Here is a 23,800-nt window from a genome sequence, read left to right on the forward strand (position 1 = left end):
ATCGTTAACATGGTACCGCTTTACGGGTTCTGTATTTTAGGGTAGTTCATAATATTTGCATAATATCCCAGATAACATCTCTGACGGTAATAATTAGTATAGAATTGTGTAACAGCACGGTCCGAGTTGAGAGCCGAACCAAATAAACATGGCGGACTCCTCGCGCACAGTAGAGTGTGAAATATTTACTGGTAAAGAAATGGACACTCAAATGGAAGAACGTGTGAGTAATGAGAATGGTGGTGAATGTGACAAGGAACACTCAAACACTCAGACAGAGGACCCTTTCAAAAAACCTGCTCTCTTTGCGGCGCCTTCGCTCGTGAGTAAACGAGGTCTTGTCGCGAGCAGAGCACCAAAAAAGCCTACACATGAAGAAAATGGCGACAAAGAACAACTACAACCATCTACTTCAGATAGTAGTGAGGCATCTTCAGATGAGCAAACCCCCCCTTCCACGTCGGATAATGACAACACAACGTCACGGAAAGGTGCAGAGAGCGAAAAACATCCCGAAAAAGACAAGATTAGTGATGGTGTAGCCGCAAAGACCAAACTGCAAGACGTCCAACCCCCACCAAGATTTCCTGTCAAAGGAACACCTATTGGCAAATTTAAACCCCACCCTCCTGTTCCATACGCCGAACCTCCTTGGGCAGGAGTGGCAGATGTCCCATATTCCCTAGAAACCCTCAAGAATGGCACTATAGTTGATACGGTCCCACTCACCCAGCAGAGTTATTTTGTGGTCGGACGTTTACCTGTGTGTGACGTATCCCTGGAACACCCCTCAATTTCCAGGTATCACGCTGTCATTCAGTACCGTGGGCTGGCAGGAGAGGAGGAGGCAGTTGGAGAGGCGAGAGGGTTCTATGTCCATGACCTGGGCAGCACACATGGTACCTTCGTCAACAAGAACAAGATACCACCGAATACCTACATCAGAGTGCGGGTTGGGCACGTACTCAAATTCGGGGGAAGCACTAGACTTTTCATCATGCAGGTAAAAAATATAAGAATTGTTCCTTCATGCCAGAAAACATTACTTAGTGTTCATACCATTCAGAGATAGGCTAAGTAAAATGTTATACACAGTGCACTTACTACCACAAGTAGGCTAGATGTACTAGATCAGAATAGACATCCTTAGACTTCAAACCTCTATCACTTATGTAGTCCTTTACCATTGTAGTTCTGAATAGCCCTATTCTACTGTCTGTCTCTGCAGGGTCCAGAGTTTGACGAAGAGGCGGAGTCAGACCTGACTGTCACAGAGCTGCGGGAGCGAGCCAGGAAGCAGCGGGAGGACCTGGAGAGGAGGATGATGGGAGAAGGCTCGGATGAGGAGGAAAAGGAAGAGGGGATAGAAAGCAGTGGCATCAAGGGAAAGAGTTTAAACGATGATTCGGGCTGTTCCTGGGGAATAGGTAAGCTTTCAGTGCTCAGCACCAGGAGAGACTGTAATGCATGGCTCAGAATAGTTTACTTGCACTAATTGCAATTAACCACTGCTACCATATCACAGCTCTGTAGCTTCAACCCAAGCCCTCAATATGTTGACTTTAATCTCTCTCTTACCTTCCTATCTATACATACAGTTGAAATCAGAAGTTTACATACACTTAGGTTGAAGTCATTAAAACTAATTTTTCAACCAAATTTCTTGTTAACAAACTATAGTTTTGGCAAGTCGGTTAGGACATCTACTTTGTGCATGACCCAAGTAATTTGTCCAACAATTGTTTACAGACAAATTATTTCACTTATAATTCACTGTATCACAATTCCAGTGGGTAAGAAGTTTACATACACTAAGTTGACTGTGCTTTTAAACAGCTTGGAAAATTCCAGAAAATGATGTCATGGCTTTAGAAGCATCTGATTGGCTAACCTCAATTGGAGGTGTACCTGTGGATGTATTTCAAGGCCTACCTTCAAGCCTCTTTGCTTGACATCATGGGAAAATCTAAATAAATAAGCCAAGACCTAAAAAATAAAAAATATTTCTTCCCACCTTTATTTAACCAGGTAGGCTAGCAATGCAGGTGTAGAAGCACGGTGGCTAGGAAAAACTCCCTAGAAAGGCCAGAACCTAGGAAGAAACCTAGAGCGGAACCAGGCTATGAGGGGTGGCCAGTCCTTTTCTGGCTGTGCCGGGTGGAGATTATAACAGAACATGGCCAAGATGTTCATAGATGACCAGCAGGGTCAAATAATAATAATCACAGGAGTTGTTGAGGGTGCAACAGGTCAGCACCTCAGGAGTAAATGTCAGTTGGCTTTTCATAGCCGATCATTGAGAGTATCTCTACCGCTCCTGCTGTCTCTAGAGAGTTGAAAACAGCAGGTCTGGGACAGGTAGCACGTCCGGTGAACAGGTCAGGGTTCCATAGCCGCAAGCAGAACAGTTGAAACTGGAGCAGCAGCACGGCCAGGTGGACTGGGGACAGCAAGGAGTCATCAAGCCAGGTAGTCCTGAGGCATGGTCCTAGGGCTAAGGTCCTCCAAGAGAGAATTAAAGAGAGCATACTTAAATTCACACAGGATACCGGATAAGACAGGATAAATACTCCAGATTTAACAGACTGACCCTAGCCCCCTGACACAAACTACTGCAGCATAAATACTGGAGGCTGAGACAGGAAGGGTCGGGAGCCACTGTGGCCCCGTCCGACGATACCCCCGGACAGGGCCAAACAGGCAGGATATAACCCCACCCACTTTGCCAAAGCACAGCCCCCACACCACTAGAGGGATATCTTCAACCACCAACTTACCATCCTGAGACAAGGCCGAGTATAGCCCACGAAGATCTCCGCCACGGCACAACCCAAGGGGGGGCGCCAACCTYGACAGGAAGARCAKGTCAGTGACTCAACCCACTCAAGTGACGCACCCCTCCTAGGGACGGCATGGAAGAGCACCAGTAAGCCAGTGACTCAGCCCCTGTAATAGGGTTAGAGGCAGAGAATCCCAGTGGAGTGAGGGGAACCGGCCAGGCAGAGACAGCAAGGGTGGTTCGTTGCTCCAGTGCCTTTCCGTTCACCTTCACACTCCTGGGCCAGACTACACTCAATCATAGGACCTACTGAAGAGATGAGTCTTCAATAAAGACAAAGTCTGCGTCTGTCACATGGATGGGCAGGCCATTCCATAAAAATGGAGCTCTATAGGTGAAAGCCCTGCCTCCAGCTGTTTGCTTAGAAATTCTAGGGACAGTAAGGAGGCCTGCGTCTTGTGACCGTAGCGTACATGTAGGTATGTACGGCAGGACCAACTCGGAAAGATGGGTTGGATCAAGCCCATGTAATGCTTTGTAGGTTAGCAGTAAAACCTTGAAATCAGCCCTTGCTTTAACAGGAAGCCAGTGTAGGGAGGCTAGCACTGGAGTAATAGGATATTTTTGGGGGGTTCTAGTCAAGATTTTAGCAGCCGTGTTTAGCACTAACTGAAGTTTATTTAGTGCTTTATCCGGGTAGCCGGAAAGTAGAACATTGCAGTAGTCTAACCTAGAAGTGACAAAGGCATGAATTATTTTTTCTGCGTAATTTTTTACAAAATTTCTGATTTTTGCAATGTTACGTAGATGGAAAAAAGCTGTCCTTGAAACAGTCTTGATATGTTCGTCAAAAGAGAGATCAGGGTCCAGAGTAACGCCGAGGTCCTTCACAGTTTTATTTGAGACGACTGTAAAACCATCAAGATTGTCAGATTCAACAGAAGATCTTTGTTTCTTGGGACCTAGAACAAGCATTTCTGTTTTGTCCGAGTTTAAAAGTATAACATTTGCCGCCATCCACTTCCTTATGTCTGAAACACAGGCTTCCAGGGAGCGCAATTTTGGGGCTTCACCATGTTTCATTGAAATGTACAGCTGTGTGTCGTCCGCATAGCAGTGAAAGTTAACGTTATTTTTCCGAATGACATCACCAAGAGGTAAAATATATAGTGAAAGCAATAGTGGTCCTAAAACGGAGCCTTGAGGAACACTGAAATGTACAGTTGATTTGTCAGACGACAAACCATCCACAGAGACAAACTGATATCTTTCCGACAGATAAGATCTGAACCAGGCCAGAACTTGTCTGTGTAGACCAATTTGGGTTTCCAATCTCTCCAAAAGAATTTGGTGATCGACGGTATCAAAAGCAGCACTAACGTCTAGGAGAACGAGGACAGATGCAGAACCTCGTTCTGACGCCATTGAAAGGTAATTTACCACCTTCACGATTGCAGTCTCAGTGCAATGATAGAGTCTAAAACCAGACTGAAGCGTTTCGTATACATTGTTTGACTTCAGGAAGGCAGTGAGTTGCTGCGCAACAGCTTTTTCATTTTTTTTTTTAGAGGAATTGGAGATTCGATATAGGCCGATTTAGTTTTTTATATTTTCTGGGTCAAGGCTTGGCTTTTTCAAGAGAGGCTTTATTACTGCCGCTTTTAGTGAGTTTGGTACACATGCGGTGGATCGAGAGCCGTTTATTATGTTCAACATAGGAAGGCCAAGCACAGGAAGCAGCTCTTTTAGTAGTTTAGTTGGAATAGGGTCCAGTATGCACTTTAGAGGCCATGATTATGTTCATCAATGTGTCAAGAGATATAGTATTAAAAAAAACGAGTGTCTCCCTTGATCCTCAGTTAACTGATTTTTGTACTCTGACGTCCTTGGGTAGGTGGAGGGAGTCTGAAAGGGCATCTATGAATCTTTGGGTTGTCTGAGAATTTATAGCATGACTTTTGATCATCCTTGGTTGGGGTCTGAGCAGATTATTTGTTGCGATTGCAAACGTAATAAAATCGTGGATTATGAGGGAAAAACATTCAGATCCACAACATTTATTCCACGGGACAAAACTAGGTCCAGAGCATGACTGTGGCAGTGAGTAGGTCCGGAGACATGTTGGACAAAACCCACTGAGTCGATGATGGCTCCGAAAGCCTTTTGGAGTGGGTCTGTGGACTTTTCCATGTGAATATTAAAGTCAACAAAAATTGGTATATTATCTGCCATGACTACAATGTCTGATAGGAATTCAGGGAACTCGGTGAGGAATGCTGTATATGGCCCAGGAGGCCTGTAAACAGTAGCTATAAAAAGTGATTGAGTAGGATGCATAGATTTCATGACTAGAACCTCAAAAGACGAAAACGGCTGGGTTATTTTTTTTTTTGTAAATCGAAATATCGTAAATGTTAGCAATACCCACACCTTTCCGGGATGCGCGGGGGATATGGTCACTAGTGTAACCAGGAGGTGAGTTCTCATTTAACACAGCAAATTCATCAGGCTTAAGCCATGTTTCAGTCAGGCCAATCACATCAAGATTATGATCAGTGATTAATTCATTGACTATAGCTGCCTTGGAAGTGAGGGATCTAACATTAAGTAGCCCTATTTTGAGATGCGAGGTATCACAATCTCTTTCAATAATGGCAGGAATGGAGGAGGTCTTTATTCCAGTGAGATTGCTAAAGCGAACACCGCCATATTTGGTTTTGCCCAACCTAGGTCGAGGCACAGACACGGTCTCAATGGGGATAGCTGAGCTGACTACACTGACTCCACTAAACTGGCAGGCTGGCCTGCACGCACCCTGCTGCCTGGCCTGCACGCACCCTGTCTCATTGTGGAGCTAGTCTGGTTCATCTTTGGTAGCAATTTCCAAACGCCTGAAGGTACCACGTTCATCAGTACAAACAAGTATAAACACCATGGGACCACGCAGCCGTCATACCGCTCAGGAAGGAGATGCGTTGTCTCCTAGAGATGAATGTACTTTGGTGCGAAAAGTGCAAATCCCAGAACAGCAAAGGACCTTTAAAAAAAAAAAATGTTAATTTAAATTTGATGTAACTAAGCAAGTCGTTTACGAACAAATTCTTATTTTCAATGATGGTCTAGGAACAGTGGGTTAACTGCCTTGTTCAGGGGCAGAATGATTTTTACCTTGTCAGCTCGGGGATTCAATCTTGCAACCTTTCGGTTACTAGTCCAAAGCACTAACCACTAGGCTACCCTGCTGACCTTGTGAATATGCTGGAGGAAACGGGTACAAAAGTATCTATATCCACAGTAAAATTAGTCCTATATCTACATAACCTGAAAGGCCGCTCAGCAAGGAAGACGGCCATAGAAAAGCCAGACTATGGTTTGCAACTGCACATGGGGACAAAGATTGTACTTTTTGGAAAAATGTCCTCTGGTCTGATGAAACAAAAATAGAACTGTTTGGCCATAATGACCATCGTTATGTTTGGAGGAAAAGGGGGGAGGCTTACAATCCTGACTCAGTTACACCAGCTCTGTCAGGAGGAATGGGCCAAAATTCACCCAACTTATTGTGGGACGCTTGTGGAAGGCTACCCAAACGTTTTACCCAAGTTAAACAATTTGAAGGCAATGCTACCAAATACTAATTGAGTGTATATAAACTTCTGACCCACTGAGAATGTGATGAAAAAAATAAAAGCTTAAATAAATCACTACTATTATTCTGACATTTCACATTCTTAAAATAAAGTGATGATCCTAACTGACCTAAGACAGGGAATTCTTACTAGGATTAAATGTCAGGAATTGTGAAAAACTGAGTTTACATGTATTTGGCTAAGGTGTATGTAAACTTCCGACTTCAACTGTACATGTGTAGATGATGAGGCAGCCCCTGAAGAGGATGAGAACGAGGAGAACCCCTTCTCCACAGAGTTCCAGGAGGACCAAGAGGCTGCTTACCTGAAGGACCCTAAGAAAGCACTGCAGGGCTTCTTTGACAGAGAAGGTCAGACCTTTGGAGAAAGACATTCACTAGTACCATAATCATGTTTCCTGTTGGTGTGTTTGACAGTGTCTCGCTATCTGTCTTTTATTTCAGGGGAAGAGCTCGAGTTTGAGTATGAAGACAAAAGCCACGGTACCTGGCTCTGCAGAGTAAAGTAAGCATTTTATTTTGTCTGAGGGTATGTAATTGTGTGCAATCATGTATTATATCATGCAAATTATATTGCCGTCCTTCTCAAATTTGGACCTGTAGGTCTGCAGCCCCTCTGGTTTTTATTCATACCCACTAATCAGGGACTGATTCAGACCTAGTCAATTGGTGACATTTATCTTTCAACGAACTACCAGGTAGAAAATTGACATACTGAATAGAATGTTAAACATGTCACCTCCTTTCCACACACAGGCTCCCAGTGGATGACGCTTCAGGGAAGCAGCTGGTCGCTGAGGTGACCCACATAGGGAAGAAGAAAGATGCGGCCATCCAGTCTTCCCTGGAGGCGTGTCGCATCCTGGAGGCCCGGGGCCTGCTCAGGCAGGAGGCAGGTGGGGGTCCTAGCAGAGCTGCTACATCAGCCCACAACAGAACTGTTACTATTTACTGTAGTCAATGCAGCCTGCTACATCAGCAGTATGAGTGGTTCAGCAGCTCCTAGTCATTTGTTCAAATATTCCAAAGTTATATTGAAATGTAACATTATACACAGTGAATACACTACAAAACAGTGAATAGCTCACATTGAAGGTGATGGCTTGCCGTTTTGGTTGTTATTCAAGTTTTTATTTACAATGTATATTTATTATAATAATAATAATTCATTTAATTTGTCTAGCAATTTTCACAGACACAAAAATGAAACATTTAATAAAAACAATCCAGAACACAGACAACAATCAAAGCTATATACAGGTGTCGCCAGATCCGGAGAACAGAATTAGTAGAGGACAGAGACTGCAGCCTAATTGTGTCTGGAAATGCGTCCCACAGCCGTGGCGCCACGCACCTGACAGTCTTGTCACCCATAGTCTGCTGCGGGGCTGCTGAAGGGATACAGACCTGGAGAAGCAAAGGGTGCGTGTGGGACAGGAGGGTAGAATGAGGTCAGACAGATACTTCAGTCCAGAGATCGCTTGGTAGGTTTGAACCAGGAGTTTGTAGTCGACGCGTGAACATATGGGGAGCCAGTAGAGGTTAAACAGCACTGGAGTGATGTGCTTGCGGGAGAAGGTGTGGTTGAGGACACGTGGAGCATAGTTCTGGACATATTGTAGCCTGTTTAGGCACTTGGAAGATGCGCCAACAACTTTGTTTATTCCATATGTAGGCTTAACCCCTTGGTCCGCCAGACGTTGAGTCCTTACTCTGTACCATTGAGTATGTTTACATGCACACTAATAATTCAATTTTAAATATTAAGGCAGAGTATGGCATTAGTCATGTAAACACCTTACTCTGCTTATCTTAACCGGCGTAAGGTCATAATCGAAGTAAGCATACACCGATTAAAACACCTGCTTTTTCTGAGCAATACATGTATACATTTTTTTTTTTAAACTTCAATCGGCATCTGCGCATGTTCCAGCACCGGGTAGTGCAAGCCTCCCTCTTGTGCTCGAGTGAAGTGAGTTCAGAAAAACAAAGTATGCATCTTGTAAATTGTAAATACAAACTTCATATGTCCAAACTGAGAATCAAAAAGTATTAGCAAAAATAACATGGTCACTTGATTTTGATGACCGATTTTCTGCATTTATCAAAAGGCCCATCAGTAGCCTGATTTCCGTGTCCGTGTAAACAGGATTATTAGGGAAATCGTTATTTTTGCAAAGCATGTAAACGTTTTAAACAAATCATTATCGTAACCTGACTATCCACAATAATCACTATTGTGTGCATGTAATCGTGCTCATTGTCTGTAACTTCTACTGTTGTCGTACTTTAACTTGTTCATAATCCACTCCCTCTAGTTTCCCGTAAGCGCAAGAAGAAGAACTGGGAGGACGAGGATTTCTATGACAGTGACGATGATAACTTCCTGGACCGCACCGGTGCTGTGGAGAAGAAGAGACAGGAGCGCATGAAGAGGGCGGGAAAGATTCAGGAGCGCCCGGACACTTACGAGTCACTGGTAAAGACCCATGTCATTAAATACGCTTTCTCACAGTTCTACCTCAGGAATTGAAAAAGGTAATACAAAGTATCTCTCAAAATGAAGTGCTCACCTAAGATAGTGCACCACATACAGCGTTGTAATGTGATAGCACTGACGTTGCCAATTCTCTGCAACAGAAGTACACTTTACAAATCCCTAAAACAAAGTTTTTGTTTCAAATAGCCTCTTCTGTCTATTGAAATGTTTTGTGTGCACAGTATGTGATATGTCAGGGGAGGAAGGGTACTGTAGCTTTTATGGTGTGCGCTAGAGTGACAGGGTGCTTGTTATCTTGCTAAGGTGGCCAAACTGTTGGTGGTTGAGAAGGAGCTGGCAGAGACCGAGAAGAAGCTCAGTGCTACAGGGAGAGGTAAGTGGTGCACAGAAAAGGTATTTTCAACCACCTTTCATCGCAATGTGGGTTCGTGTTTCTGAATCCTGTTTCCTTTGAAAAGTGGAATCAGGTGTGTAGTGCTAGGGCAAAAACCAAAATGTTCACCCCTTTGGTTCCCCAGGACCAGGATTAAGAAACACTGGTACACCTACGTTGCTGTCTCTACTATGTGTAGTTTCACCCAAGTGAGTTGTGTTGTATCTGTCAGTTTGTCTGTGTATGTGTGCGAGTGAGACAGAGTGCTTTATCCTCGGGTTTCCATTCACTTCTATTTCTCTTCCCTATCAGACGGCTCTCACTCGTCCTCCGAGGACCCCCTGGATGCCTTCATGGTCGCCGTGCGCAGCGAGGCGGGGCTGGACGGAGTGGAGCGCCGTAAGCTGCACGTGCACACCGCCGACCTGCGTAAGGAGGCCCAGAGACTGCGTCGGCTGGTGGAGCTCACGCGGCCAGCCCAGATGCCTTCACTGCAGACTGGGTGATATATATGCATATTCATGCAGCTATCCCCTAATATCTGAATCACCTAGTTGAATGTTGCGTCTTGGTGCCTATTTCTCACAATGTATCCATTCGTCCGTTATTCTCTCAAATGCCTCTAGATGATGATTGTATATTAGTAGTGCCTATTGCTGTTCCCTCCTAGGAATACTGCATGTCCGCTACACATGGTTGTACAGTATTGCACTCTGACAATTTCTTCTTCACATGTCTAGGAGTGGGTCGTCCGATGCAGACAAGCCTAAGAAGCGATCCCTACCGCTGTTTGGTGCCATGAAGGGAGGCGCCAAGTTCAAACTGAAGACTGGGACCATAGGGGTATGTTCACTTGGCAACAGAGGAGAATATCCATAATAGCTTTTCATAAGAGGGTTTTTGCAAATGCTGGAAAATGCTTTACAGTTTACACTATCCCTATTTCTGCATTTTCTTTCTGTCCACCTATTTCTTTAGCTCTCCCTCTCTCTGCATCTCTTACTCAACAGTTGCCTCTTCTTCACAACCACTCCCAATTTTTTTGTCGTCTCACTCCTCATAATGTGCTCTCTTTCCCTCTTTCTTAGAAGTTGCCCCCGAAGCGAGCCAACCTGCCCGCAGAACTCTTCAACATGAAAGGAGAGGAAGAGGAGGAAGAAGAGGAGGAGGATGACAACAACAAAGGGAGTGAAGACTTGACTGAGGCTGACATCCAGGCTGAGGAACCCCAACAGTCCAATGAAAGCACTGATTCCACAGAGGGCTGCAGTACAGGATGCCAGAGGCAGGACCCACCTCTGTCCCAACCCCCCAGAGGTATGATATAAAAGTTGGATGCTGTGTCTTGCCACCTTTTTCTCACTGTGGCTGTGTTCCCGATTCTCTACCCTTCTCCAGAGGTGTGCACTCGTTTACTTTCCCCTCATACATTTAAAAGCATTTGATTGGTGCAAGCATGACTGCTGGGAGTTTCCACCATATTCCTTACAGCAGTCTATTCCTTTAAATCAATGAGGGGGTGTAGGCGTGCACAATTGAAGGGTAGTTAATTGGAATGTAGCCTGTGTCTATTTTATCCATATGGAGCTGTTGTTCTCCCAATCGCCTGTAGATGGCAGTGTTACTTTGGACAGAGCTATACATATTATACTACATATCTATGTATCTCCAAAGTTTGGCTCTGATGTGGCATCATCATGGTGAAATTGTTTTCCGTAACAACGTATCACTATTCAGCTGTGGTCATTGAACAGTGTTTTTGTCTGGTTTTTATAGGGAAAAAGCTGTCCCAGAGAAGTATAGATGTAGAGGAGCCTGAGGAAACCATGGAAGATGCGCCTCTCGGCCGTTTAAAGCCCTTACCAGGTACAGGGACTCACGTTTGTGTCTCTTTGCTCTTCTGTTGGTACACTGTTTTTCTATCTGTCTGGCTATGTGCACTATGTCCACGGGAGAATCTGTTTCATTTCCTGGGACCTCTCGCCTCCTCAAAACCCATTGGTTGAGAAGTTCGGAGGTCCCGCTCCTCTGACCTTCTTATCCAATGGGTTTTGAGAAGGAGGCAATGCAATTGAGATTCTCCCATTGTGTGGATGGATTTTAGTCCCTAACTTTAGTTCTGGTGTTTCTCCTCCCATCTTTCTTTAGACCCTAAAGAAGGGGGCAAGGAGGCGGCAGCTGCCAAGCTCTTGAAAAAAAGAACCACCGGCCCCAACAGAGTAAGCACTTCGAGCTCATTCTCCCCCACACACATTCACTCAATCACTCACTCTCACACACACTAGCCAATAACGAGCCAAAACTTGATTGAGAATGAATTAATACTGTTAATCAAGAATGCTGGCGTTCTAAACAATCCCCCAAATTTAAATCCAGTGTACTTTTAGACCAACATTAGTTATACAAAGATACTGGGCTGATACAAAACTAGGTTACTCTGTGAATTTTCTTGTACCATGCGAAGATTCACCCTTAATCTCTATTATATTCGGTCTATATTCCATTTACTACCTAATTTGTACCATGCGGAAAGAGAGCTACTTTGTGGTGTTGGTGCATTTTCTTTCTTCGCTCGTTAGAGAAATGCTGTGTCACATTGTCATGCTTTTGTCTCTAGCCTCCAGCCGCCCAATCAGGACCGTACCCTGAGGATGACCCAGACTATTGTGTCTGGGTGCCCCCCACAGGTATAAATAACTTCTTGTGAATATTCACTTGTTTATTGCTATGAGTTCTTTCATCTTGTGATGTTAATCACCTACCACCTGGCCCCTTGACATAGGGCGGCCATGTCTTGAGGTGAACGCTAGGGTAACACAGAGGTCAAAGACAACAATTTGGCTCGGCTTTGACTAATAAGCCAGGCCCTTAACCTCGTCAACTGTTGTTCAACCATTTAACAGTAATGTAATTTCTGTCAATGTTTTTGCTGAAGAACCTTCATCAAGACATAAGACCTTTTTGTCTGAACAATCTCACAGGCTTGTAACCTCGCAGCTAGGTGACATTTGGAGTTACGCCAAGAGTTTCAGGACTGAGGAAATGTACATTACAGAGCAAGATTATTGTTGAACACAATGTTCTTTATCAGAAGGACTATTTGTGTTCTCTACCACTCCTGAGTAAGAGGAATAAGGTTGCCCCTGACCTCTGGGATGAAGGGAGCTAGGGAGAAAGAGAAAAGGGAAGTAAACAGGCTTTATGGCCAATTTGTGAGAAGGGAGAGTTTAGACTGCATTTTCATCAGTGGCCAAGGAATGCAGATCAAAGCCACACTGTTAAGATAAGGTTTTAACGTTTTGCGGGGGTAAGTACACTGCTAAGAGCCATTTGGATTCATTGACAAAACACTTGGTATTTAGCAACTAGCAAGAAACCCACAATTTGGTTCTTGGATAAGATTGCGTGCGAGTACCTAAAGGGAAATGTATGTCATTGGAAGACACTGCGACATGTGAGGAAGGTTGGCATGGTTAGGTGGAATAATTTATTTCCCACATAGCTGTTACACACGTGACTACGTAGGGTTTTGTTCTTGGAGCAGATAGCCAGTGACTTAATATAGCAACAAAACAGGCCAACATACTAAATGTGTTTTGCGAGCCGGTCACTGCACTGTCACTACTTTTTTAATGTTCATGTTCTGAATAATATGCCTAAAACGTTGTCCTCCATGTCTACAGGTCAGTCTGGGGATGGCCGCACCCACCTCAACGAAAAGTATGGCTACTGAACACAAGGCTCAAACTTTTGACCCTTTTTTTTCTCAACTCCACCCACCTGCAGACTTAGCAGCAACACACAAACAGGCCTCCACCCCCTCAGTATCTATTTGTGTTCTAGGACACTCCTGAGTAAGGGATATTGCATACAACATACACTACTGTTCAAAAGTTTAGGGTCACTTAGAAATGTCCTTGTTTTTGAAAGAAAAGCAAAAAAAAATGTCCATTAAAATAACAAAAAATTGACAGACGTCTCAAGTCCTCAACTGGCATCTTCATTAAATAGTACCCGCAAGACACCAGTCTCAACGTCAACAGTGAAGAGATGACTCCGGGATGCTGGTCTTCTATGCAGAGTTCCTCTGTCCAGTGTCTGTGTTCTTTTGCCCATCTTAATCTTTTCTTTTTATTGGCCAGTCTGAGATATGGCTTTTTCTTTGCAACTCTGCCTAGAAGGCCAGCATCCCGGAGTCACCTCTTCACTGTTGACGTTGAGACTGGTGTTTTGCGGGTACTATTTAATGAAGCTGCCAGTTGAGGACTTGTGAGGCATCTGTTTCTCAAACTAGACACTAATGTACTTGTCCTCTTGCTCAGTTGTGCACTGGGACCTCACACTCTTTCTATTCTGGTTAAAGCCAGTTTGCGCTGTTCTGTGAAGGGAGTAGTACACAGCGTTGTACGAGATCTTCAGTTTCTTGGCAATTTCTTGCATGGAATAGCCATAATTTCTCAGAACAAGAATAGACTGGCGAGTTTCAGAAGAAAGTCTTTGTTTCTGGCCATTTTGAGCCTGTAGTCGAACCCATAAATGCTGATGCTCTAGATAATCAACTAGTCTAAAAAAGGTCTGTTTTATTGCTTCTTTACTCAGGACAACAGTTTTCAGCTGTCCTAACATAATTGCAAAAAGGTTTTCTAATAATCAATTAGCCTTTAAAAATGATAAACTTGGATTAGCTAACACAACGTGCCATTGGAACACAGGAGTGATGGTTGCTGATAATGGGCCTCTGTATGCCTATGTAGATATTCCATAAAAAGTCAGCTGTTTCCAGCTACAATAGTCATTGACAACATTAACAATGTCTACACTGTATTTCTGATCAATTTGATGTTATTTTAATGGACAGAAAATGTGCTTTTCTTTCAAAAACAAGGACATTTCTAAGTGACCCCAAACTTTTGAACGGTGGTGTACCCTTTACCACATTTGAATTCACTTCTGGGAAAATGGCAACAATGTGGAGGCTGGCACTGGGAAAGCATACAGTGTTGCCCTCTTTGTGAAAATGACTAAATTTGTTGGTTGCTAGCAGGTTTGTAGTTGCCTCATGGTAACCATTGCCTTCTTTCTCCAAGATGACCATGTCATTGAAATAACTTGGTGAATGTTTTGCATTACATATCCTCGAACAGTGTGAAAAAGGACCAGTCTCATTACAGTTAAGATATCAGTCCTCACATACTGGTTAGTTTGCTAGCCAGCAGATCCGAACCACTTGCTTTTACAGCTGCACTAGGGTCGGAAAACATTCCTGTGTGTATTAAGACACCGCTGAGCCGGTGCAAGATATAGCTCGGAGAATGAACCTCAATCCAGGGATGAGAAATGTTGGAATAATGGAACAATTCGGAGTATAATGCATTTCACATCCCTGGATTGAGGTTCGTTTCCCGAGGCATATCTTGTACAGGCTCAGCTGTGTTAATAAAAACAGGAATTATGCCTGACCCTAGTGTAGCTGTAAGGAAGCAGGTTGGATCTGCTGGCTAGTTACCGTAGTAGGCCTGCCTGAAAGCACTTGACTCACCCCCTTGTATGTAATAGAGATAGGCTGCACTTAAACCGAGTCCAATTTGAATTGGCCCTATCCTATGTCAGATGAGTGTACAGCATATAGTGAAGGATTTAGTGTTAGTGCCCACATTCACTCATCCGAGGTCGGCTTTGTTACTTTGGCTGCTCTCTCGCAGCTAAGCCCACCTGACGTCCGAACAGTATGGGTTCGCTGTTGGGTTTCACTGTCAATTGCTGGCGTAACCCTTTTTCAAAGGAGAGTGAGTGTGGGAGCGCATTTAAGCAGCTTGCAGACCATCTGGACATGTGTGTGGCATTACTGGATAAAACCCAAGCTGATAATGAGTCAAGTCAAAAGTAGTGTGTGTGTCCTCCCTCTCCAAAGTGTCTTTTTAACCAGATCTTCATTACAAGTGACTCAGCGTTTAGGAGCCTGGTGTGTGTGATGTAGGGTTTAGTTTGTGGCAAGCTACCTAGAGCAGGATTACACTGCCTCAGAAATCCCACACGGCATTTATTCTTGTTCATTTTCTCCCTCCACCTCACTACTATTCTATCTTATTCCTTCTAGCTGAGAATCTTAAACTTGGGAGGTTAAAAATAATACTCTTCCAGAAGTTGTGTATTTTGTTACTTTTTATTTGTACAATAAAGTTGTCCACACGGTACTTAGCCCACGGGGTTGTTCAGATTCCATCTTTGAAGGTTTGCAGTGAAGACTCATTTCCCCACAAATAAATAACTCCATGTTTTTAGACATTTGTTTGAGTCTACAACTGCACATCTCCTCTCCAGTTCAACCACTGAATCTCTACCCCTCAATTTTCACAATCCCCAAAGCCTCCACCCTCCCCATCCATCTCGATGTATACCGGCATGTTTCTCACAGCCAACCATGTGGAGTGGTGCTTACGTTAGCTAGTGTGTGAGATCCACTATGTTTCCATTAACTTGTCCAGTGATTTTGTTGACATAGAAAATAGATGCGACAGTTGCCTGCTACGGTGTGTTTCCACTTAAACATCCTATGTCGATTTTAAAAACAGCTGGACGTAATGTCACACCTCAACAAAAGAAAGAAACCAGTGTTGAATACAAGTTAAGTGGTTGAAGTGTTTCCATCACCCATTTAGGCAAATTGTGCAATAATACATTGGTGACAGCCTGTATGCCCTCCCACCGATCATTTTCCTGTCTCTGGTAGCCTGCAAAAGCCAGCATGTATAGAACGCAATAATTGACTAATATTTGCCATATTCTAATAATGATCATGTGTCAATGTGTCACCTCAGTCCGTGCCATGGTGAGATTTGCACTCCTGTAGATCTGTTATAATTGGATGGTTAAACTTGCATCCAGCCAACCAGAAAAGCAAGACGAAACAATTCAGGCATTCTTGAGTCAGGACAATCCTTGTCCTGCAAAGAAAACATTAATTTCCTAGCAGTAGACATTTAGAATTGAATGTGGAGTGGAGCTTTAGTTGTGATGACATCACGTGGCTTGCAAACTTATTCAGCAAACATTGATTCAAGAAAAAAAACATTCCATCTTCATTTGTCACGAAGTTTAACCAAAAAATCCATCCGTCAATCGGATAAAAATGTTACCGATGTTTAGAAAATATGTATATCTGCCGTTTCCATTACACGTCGCAAAGATTTTTTTTTGCTTCGTCAAATAAACCTGAGAATGGAAACCAACCTACTGACACAAACAGTCTGATCTGGCAATAAGCAGCTTGCACCATTTGGTGAGATGTTCTGCTGTGATCCAGTGAGGAGGGGTGGGAACCTTGCCGTCTTGGCAGGCTTTGATGTAACACATACGCAAGTCCTGCTTCACTCTACGCCACCACTCAGCCTTTGCACCCGCATAGACACACTATTATTCGCGCATACACTCTGATATGGGGGTATCTATGTGCAGAAGCCCTAGAAGCACATAACTCACATACCAGGTGCACAAGCTGCACGCACTTCTGCAAATACACACAGGTTGGATACACACATACTTTATGCAAGCACGTACTGTACTCACACACACGTTTAAATCTCAGTTCCCATAAACACACTTTTCCAAATCCCAGTGCCGCAGGACCTCCAGACAGCTTTGGCCCTGGGCTCTCACTCCAGAGCCTCCTCTCTAAACTCCTGGCCCAGCCCACTCCCGACCATGCTGCCTGACCCCTCTATATTCTCCTGACCCAATTGGCTCTTGAAGGATGGAGTAATCCCAGATTCAACTCCCAGAGCTCCACCAGTACTGTAGCTAGAGATGCAATAGACCAGGGTCATGGATCAGAAGCTGGGTGGGCCACTGCAATGAGGAAGGCGACACAGAGTGACAGGGAGAATATGTCCTCACTGAAAATAAATGACACTCGTTTTTTGATTCACCTCGTGCATTGACTGGATTGAAATGGGATTGATGCTAACCCTGGTACACAGCTAATCCAAAATGGTAATCGTGTCAATGCACGTAGAATTAGTCTATGTAATGTGATCTAAAATGTATCACTCCTAAGAATCAAGATGCCACAGAGCATTTATTTGTTCATAAATTATGCGAGGGACACAGAAATGTCAGAGCGCTGCACAACATTCACTCTAGCAGAGCTTGGTTATGGTGACAACCTTGTTTTGATCGCAACATGTCCACCAAGGGTTACATTCATTTGCATAAATAGGTTGTCTGGTCACTGATTACGTTAGCATATCGACCCTACAGTCAAGCCTAGCCTCAGTTTTACGTTCAATACATCAGGAGTGTCATTCAGAGGCATAAAGATGAGACGTTTGGGATGACTGTCGGTTGTCTCATACATGTGGCGATGTGCCACCGAAGAAAAGGAGGTACATACAGGGTTAGAAATGTATTGCATAGCGTACTACACAAACTCATGACACAGCACTGAAATTAAAGCAGTAAATCATGTCATATTCTCATAGATTTCTTTTACTTCCTTTCTTCCATGCTCATATACCTTTCTTTTCTGCACCACAGCACAGTGAAATGTATACAGGAAAAGAGGACAAAGTATTTGATGTCCTGTTTTCCTCTTAAGGTAATATTCACAAACTCGTCAACAGGTTGAGGGTTACATTGTTAAAGGTTACCTCTTGAACTAGTCATACATTTCGTAGTGTCTCGTGACCTGAGCCCGGTTTCCATAAAAGCATCTTAAAGCTGCTAAGTTCATCGTTAAACCCTTCGTAGGAGCAACGTTAAATATCCGAGCTGTTTCCCAAAACTATCATTAACATTGCACTTGAAAGCCCTCGTAATCTAACGCCTGACTCGGATCACTCGTAGAATAGTTAAGTGCAACTTTAGATACATTTTGTTGCCCTCTAGCATCACTTAATGAACGGAAGATCTCCGCTAAACATAGAATCACATGGTTGACTGATCTCTCTGTGACCGCCGATAACTTCAGAACAAAGTTGACTACAAAGACGAATTTGCTAATGTCTTTGCAATTGATACAAATGAGTGACGTATAAAAATATGCTTCAAAGTGAAAACCGAGATGACTGCATTAAAGTATAAACAGTAGGCTGTAGGTGTTTTCAATAATATGTTGAAATACATTTCATGTTCAATCAATTGAGTTCTATTTTGCTACATGTAGGCTGCTGTATACAATTTCTCTAAATATATTTCATGATGTGTAGTCTAACATGTGCGCAATGATGTACCAAATCGGTGATTTAGTGCATTTTTATTGGCTAAGCGTTAAAAGCATTAGAATACGCCGCTCAATATTTGCAGCCATAGGTGGTAGTATCTCTCAAGGAGCTGATCCGTCGTCAGTATTGTGAAATAATTATAATGTTAAGGAAATATTTGAATGGAGAAAGCTGATCTCCATTTCGACCCTAGTATCGACGTACTTAGCGCTGGTTGATATCACAAAATATAGACTCTTTACTTATATCGTGCAGTGTACATCTTGCAATGTATCAAGAAAGTCCCTGTTCATGATTTGTCCTAATGAGCTGTTGTCCGTCTAGATCAGGGTTTCCCAAACTCGGCGGGGGGCCCCTGGGGTGCACTTTTAGTTTTTTCCCCCTAGCACTACACAGCTGATTTAAATAACCAACTCATCAAGCTTTGATTATTTGAATCAGCTGTGTAGTGCTAGGGCAAAAAACTAAAATGTGGGGGTTCCAGGACCGAGTTTGGGAAACCCTGGTCTAGACAACAAACCTGTCTTGCGTTTGTTTGACCTTTTGATTGTCGTCAACATACATTTCCCTTGTATCAAGGGCATTGGAGTAGTCTTTGAATGCTTTCGAATGCTTGTGTTTTCCTTAAAAAATATCTTTGATAATCCATTTTTAGAACAAACATCCATTGAAAATGTGTCCAAAAGACAGCTGTTAATGTATGAAATACCTGAAGTGTCCTTGGAACGGAGAGCTTGAGTGAAGCGGTGTATTTTCAAAGCAATTTCTATTGTAGCCTTGTTGTTCACACATACCGTCTGCCCCCGTCTCACATCATCATCCAATATCAGGGTTAAGATCTCCCCATTCTTAGTGTCTTAGATGGTTCTGTCAAGTGAACCAGTTGTCCGAGCAACAGCATGATTTGACAGAGCAGGATTATCTGAGAGTACAATATTGACCTTCAAACATTGGCATTGTCAAGTTGTCCTAACGGTCATACCATAATGGTATGACTCATTATTTAGCTCAGTCTCGTCTTCAGAGTTTGAAGTCTGGCAGTCTCCTATAGAGTCAATAAGTGAGGAAGGAGGGGTTTTGTTGGTGTTATCCCCTCACACACACGGGGGGTCTTCGGACGGAGTCAAGGGATTGCAAGGAGGGACCCTGCTGAGGGACCGGAAGGCAAAAATTGAGGGATCGTAGGCGTACCTGGGCAGAGGGCGAGTCCCAGTCAAGTTCTGTGGACAGAAAGAGAGAGTATGATTTTTTTAAATTAATAAAAATAGGAAAAAGTTTGAGAGAAATTTTGGGTTTTGGCTAATCTGGCTTTTATCCTCCATGGATCTGGGTGGATGGACATAGCAGGGCTCAAGATTCACAGTAGGCAGAAGAGAGACTGAAAACTAATTATGGGATGGAGCCCTTTCTGAATGTTAGTTAGAAACTGAGTTGTGTGTAAAGCTGTTGGTTTCCAGTGTCTGGGGTTTGTGTGTTTACATTCTATAATTTCATCATCCCCCTCTCTTTTCATCCCTCCCTCAACCTGGACCCGTTTCTCCAATCTCCACCCCACCCGACATCCCTTCAGTCCCATATTTCTCGGCCTTTCCCATCACCTCAATATACATGCTGTTACTGTAATGAGCAGCCTTGTAAAGCAGTGTAGTTTCCTTATGCAATATTAGATTGTGGTGGCATTGGAAAAACACCTAATGACATCACCACTATATGATATGACTACATGTCTTTAGGGATCCGACACCGACAAAGACTACTGCGCCACTGTGGCAACAAATCCCAACAGTGCTTGTTAACACACTCCATACCCAGGCAGACTCAGTCCGTCAATGACAGAAAAAAGCTTTCACCGGGTTTTGTTTTTGGCCGTTGAAGGATTAAACACATCTTCCCTGGGAGGAAATTGCAGTGTGGGAGAGACAGGTTCCAGGTCAAGAGTCGTAGATGCAGTAAAGTTAAATTGTTCTCCATATGGCTAGCTGCAAGGCAGCCCATTGCGTGCGCGAGTCGTTACACCTTGGGGACGGATCCGCGTCTGCTGCACATGTTAGCATTCCCCAGAGTCATATAGAGTCATCCAGCGTCTAGGGCCTGATAGACATCATAGCCCAAAATGGTCAAACAAAGGTCGAGTTCTGAGGATACTGCAGACAGTTAAAAAAATAAATACGTGCTACAGGACCAGTAGTTGAAAACAAATTGATAAATATTTTTTGGGGGAAACAGCTGTCTGATGTGTAAATATTCTCTACTTGAGGGTTCCTGAACTTTTCATTACATGACCCTGGTCCACAAAGGGAGGTGTCTTCTGCTCTAGACTAGTGGTCACCAACCTTTTCTGAGTCAAGATCATTTTCGCTGTCAAAAAACAAGCCGAGATGTACTGCTCTGAATTTATTTATTTTTTACATTACTTAAATTCTTTTAAATTCATGAATTTAATAAAAACAGTTATGTAAGAATTAGGTTTTGTGCAGTAGGCCTAACACATTATCACAGCATATTGGCTATATGCCTGGCCTGACAATATTTTTCTTCTCAGACCATATTTTATTTCAAAACTTGAGCTTGATTTAAAAAAAATATATATCATTTGGTGTAGCACTTCCAAGGCACAGCTGAGCATGAATTTAAATAATTCACTTTTTCAATTTTACTGGACTGATGGTAACTGTATCTGATGGTCATGATGCTTTCAAGACAACTGGAGGTCAAACTATGACGTCAGTGATCTTCAGGTCAGAAAGTCGGAGCTCGAGAAAGATGTCAGAGTTTCCGACTTGGAATTTCGAGTTGGTTGACCGTTCAAATCGATTTTTCCCAGTTGAATCTCGTTTTTTTTTTCTTCGAGTTCCCAGTTGTCTTGAAAGCACCATGACAAAATAGATCATGGTACCTCATGCACAAATTCATGTTGTTCCGATGACCAGAGAAAGTTAAGTATTCCTCAATATTAAAATAGACAAGACGAGCTGCTAATAATAATTAAAACGCAGGGCTATCGATACACTTGGTTACTAATTCATTGCAGCTGCAGTGCAAGTGGTAGTATGGAGAAGTGCGTTTTTTGTTTTGTAATAAAAACTTAAACATGAACACACTCATAAAAACAGCAGCTCTTTGCTGTATTCTTCAGGCTCTCTCTGGTCATGGTTTTTAAAAGTTATTAAATCTCATGTAGGCTAGTATCAAACTTTGCTGGAATCTGTAGGCAAGGTGATTTGAGCTATCCAATTTAGCCACAGATGGGAACACTGCCGACCCGTTGCGTAAGGGCTTCTGAATCTAAGTTCACCTACTGCCAACAGCAGGAGCGCAAGCCTTTATCGTTGGCTTTTATACAGAAATGTTTGGTAATAGACTAGGAATGCCTTGAAGATCGACCAGTCGATCACCCGGTTGGTCACAACTGCTCTATATCCACCATAAGGCTTGGGCAGCTACCGAACAGTAAGTTTAAACATAGACAAACCTTTATGTTAAAACATTGAACTTACTAAATAGCTTAATAATGTGATTCCTTAGGCCAATTAGATTTATTAACAAAATAAAGATAATAGTATTTGTATCAATTGTCATCCCTTGACGCAGCCTATATTCTGGATACCACTCACAGCAGAGGGCCCCAACCCACAGTGGGAACCAATGGTCTGCTCTACAATACCTCAAGGTAAGTTGTTCTGATCAGCGGCTCTAAATAAGCTGTAATTTAAGTCTCCTCTTCACTCCCATATGCTGACCTGAGCCTTGATCAAAATCAGACTAAAATTGCTAGTTAGCACGATAACGTTATATGTAGAAGGACACAGGGAGGTGTCGTCAGTCTCACGTCTCTTAACCTCAGTCTTACTCCATCTCTCCAACTCACTCTTCCTCTTCCCCATCCCCTTCGGGGTCTGAAAATGCCGCCGGAAAGAATGTCTGACGTTTTACATGCTCCTAACCAACTGTGCTATTTTGTTCTTTTTTTTTTTTGCATTGTTTGTAACTTATTTTTTTACTTATTTTGTACATAATGTTGCTGTTACTGTCTCTTATGACCGAAAATAACTTCTGGACATCAGAACAGCGATTACTTACTCACCTCAAACTGGAAGAAGCTTTTTCCTTTAACGAGTCTGACGAGAAGGATATACTGCTTTCCAGAGAACAGGCCCAAATCCCTGCCATTTGCTTGAAGAAAAGACGGAGAAAAAGAGGGCGGAGGTCGGGCTGCCTTCTGAGAATTTGTAGGCGAGCAAGTAAACTCCCACTGCCATCCGTTCTATTAGCCAACGTGCAATCATTGGAAAATAAAATAGATGACTATTATAAAATAGATCAAGATCAAGATTATCCTACAAACGGGACATTAAAAACTGTTATATCTTATGTTTCACCGAGTCGTGGCTGAACGTCGACACAGATAATTTAGAGATGGCGGGATTTTCCATGCACTGGCAGAACAGAGAAGCTACGTCTGGTAAGACGAGGGGTGGGGTGTGTGTCTTTTGTCAATAACAGCTGGTGCGCAATGTCTAATGTTAAAGAAGTCTCGAGGTATTGCTCATCTGAGGTAGAGTACCTTATGATAAGCTGTAGACCACACTATCTACCAAGAGAGCTCTCATATATATTATTCGTAGCCGTCTATTTACCACCACAGAACGATGCTGGCACTAAGACCACACTCAACCAACTCTATAAAGCGCATAAGTAAACAAGAAAATGCTCATCCAGAATTGGCGCTCCTAGTGGCCGGGGACTTTAATGCAGGCACACTTAAATCCGTTTTACCTCATTTCTACCAGCATGTCACATGTGCAACCAGAGGATAAAAAAAAAAACAGGCCACCTTTACTCCACACACAGAGATGCAAACACAGCTCTCCCCCACCCTCCATTTGGCAAATCGGACCATAATTCTATCCTGATTCCTGCTTACAAGCAAAAACTAAAGCAGAAAGTACCAGTGACTTGCTCAATACGGAAATGGTTAGATGACACGGATGCTACGCTACAGGACTGTTTTCCTAACACAGACTGGAATATGTTCTGGGATTCATCCAATGGCATTGAGGAGTATACCACCTCAGTCATCGGCTGCATCAATAAGTGCATCGACGACGTTGTCCCCACAGTGACCGTATGTACATATCCCAACCAGAAGCCATGGATTACAGGCAACACCTGCATCAAGCTAAAGGCTAGAGCTGGCACTTTCAAGGAGCGGGACACAAATCCAGACGCTTATCAGAAATCCCGCTATGCCCTCAGGCGAACCGTCAAACGCGTCAATACA

At 43.2% G+C, this 23,800-nt stretch overlaps 2 protein-coding genes across 3 annotated transcripts in view; one reads left to right on the forward strand and one right to left on the reverse strand.

Moving 5' to 3' along the window:
• Nucleotides 1-49: 49 nt before the first annotated feature.
• slc4a1ap (solute carrier family 4 member 1 adaptor protein) lies at nt 50-15,504 on the forward strand. The gene is made up of 14 exons (XM_024135965.2): nt 50-1,003; nt 1,229-1,427; nt 6,651-6,779; nt 6,873-6,933; nt 7,185-7,324; nt 8,747-8,907; nt 9,232-9,301; nt 9,614-9,803; nt 10,042-10,144; nt 10,390-10,618; nt 11,078-11,167; nt 11,450-11,520; nt 11,919-11,988; nt 12,985-15,504. The coding sequence occupies exons 1-14, from the start codon at nt 149-151 to the stop codon at nt 13,032-13,034; spliced, it is 2,418 nt and encodes an 805-aa protein (XP_023991733.1). The 5' UTR covers nt 50-148; the 3' UTR covers nt 13,035-15,504.
• The window catches only part of si:dkey-16j16.4 (uncharacterized), a 69,802-nt gene continuing 53,553 nt past the window's right edge, over nt 7,552-23,800 (reverse strand). Inside the window, exon 5 of one of the 2 annotated variants that reach the window (XM_024135967.2) lies at nt 7,552-7,835. In XM_024135967.2, the coding sequence (XP_023991735.1) occupies nt 7,641-7,835 (195 nt within the window). In that variant the 3' untranslated portion in view covers nt 7,552-7,640. Of the gene's footprint in view, nt 7,836-17,356; nt 19,740-23,800 lie in introns of those variants that run through there. The other variant, XM_024135968.2, reaches the window with a different exon arrangement.

Source organism: Salvelinus sp. IW2-2015, unplaced genomic scaffold, assembly GCF_002910315.2.
Source record: "Salvelinus sp. IW2-2015 unplaced genomic scaffold, ASM291031v2 Un_scaffold702, whole genome shotgun sequence".
Taxonomy (NCBI): Eukaryota; Metazoa; Chordata; class Actinopteri; order Salmoniformes; family Salmonidae; genus Salvelinus; species Salvelinus sp. IW2-2015.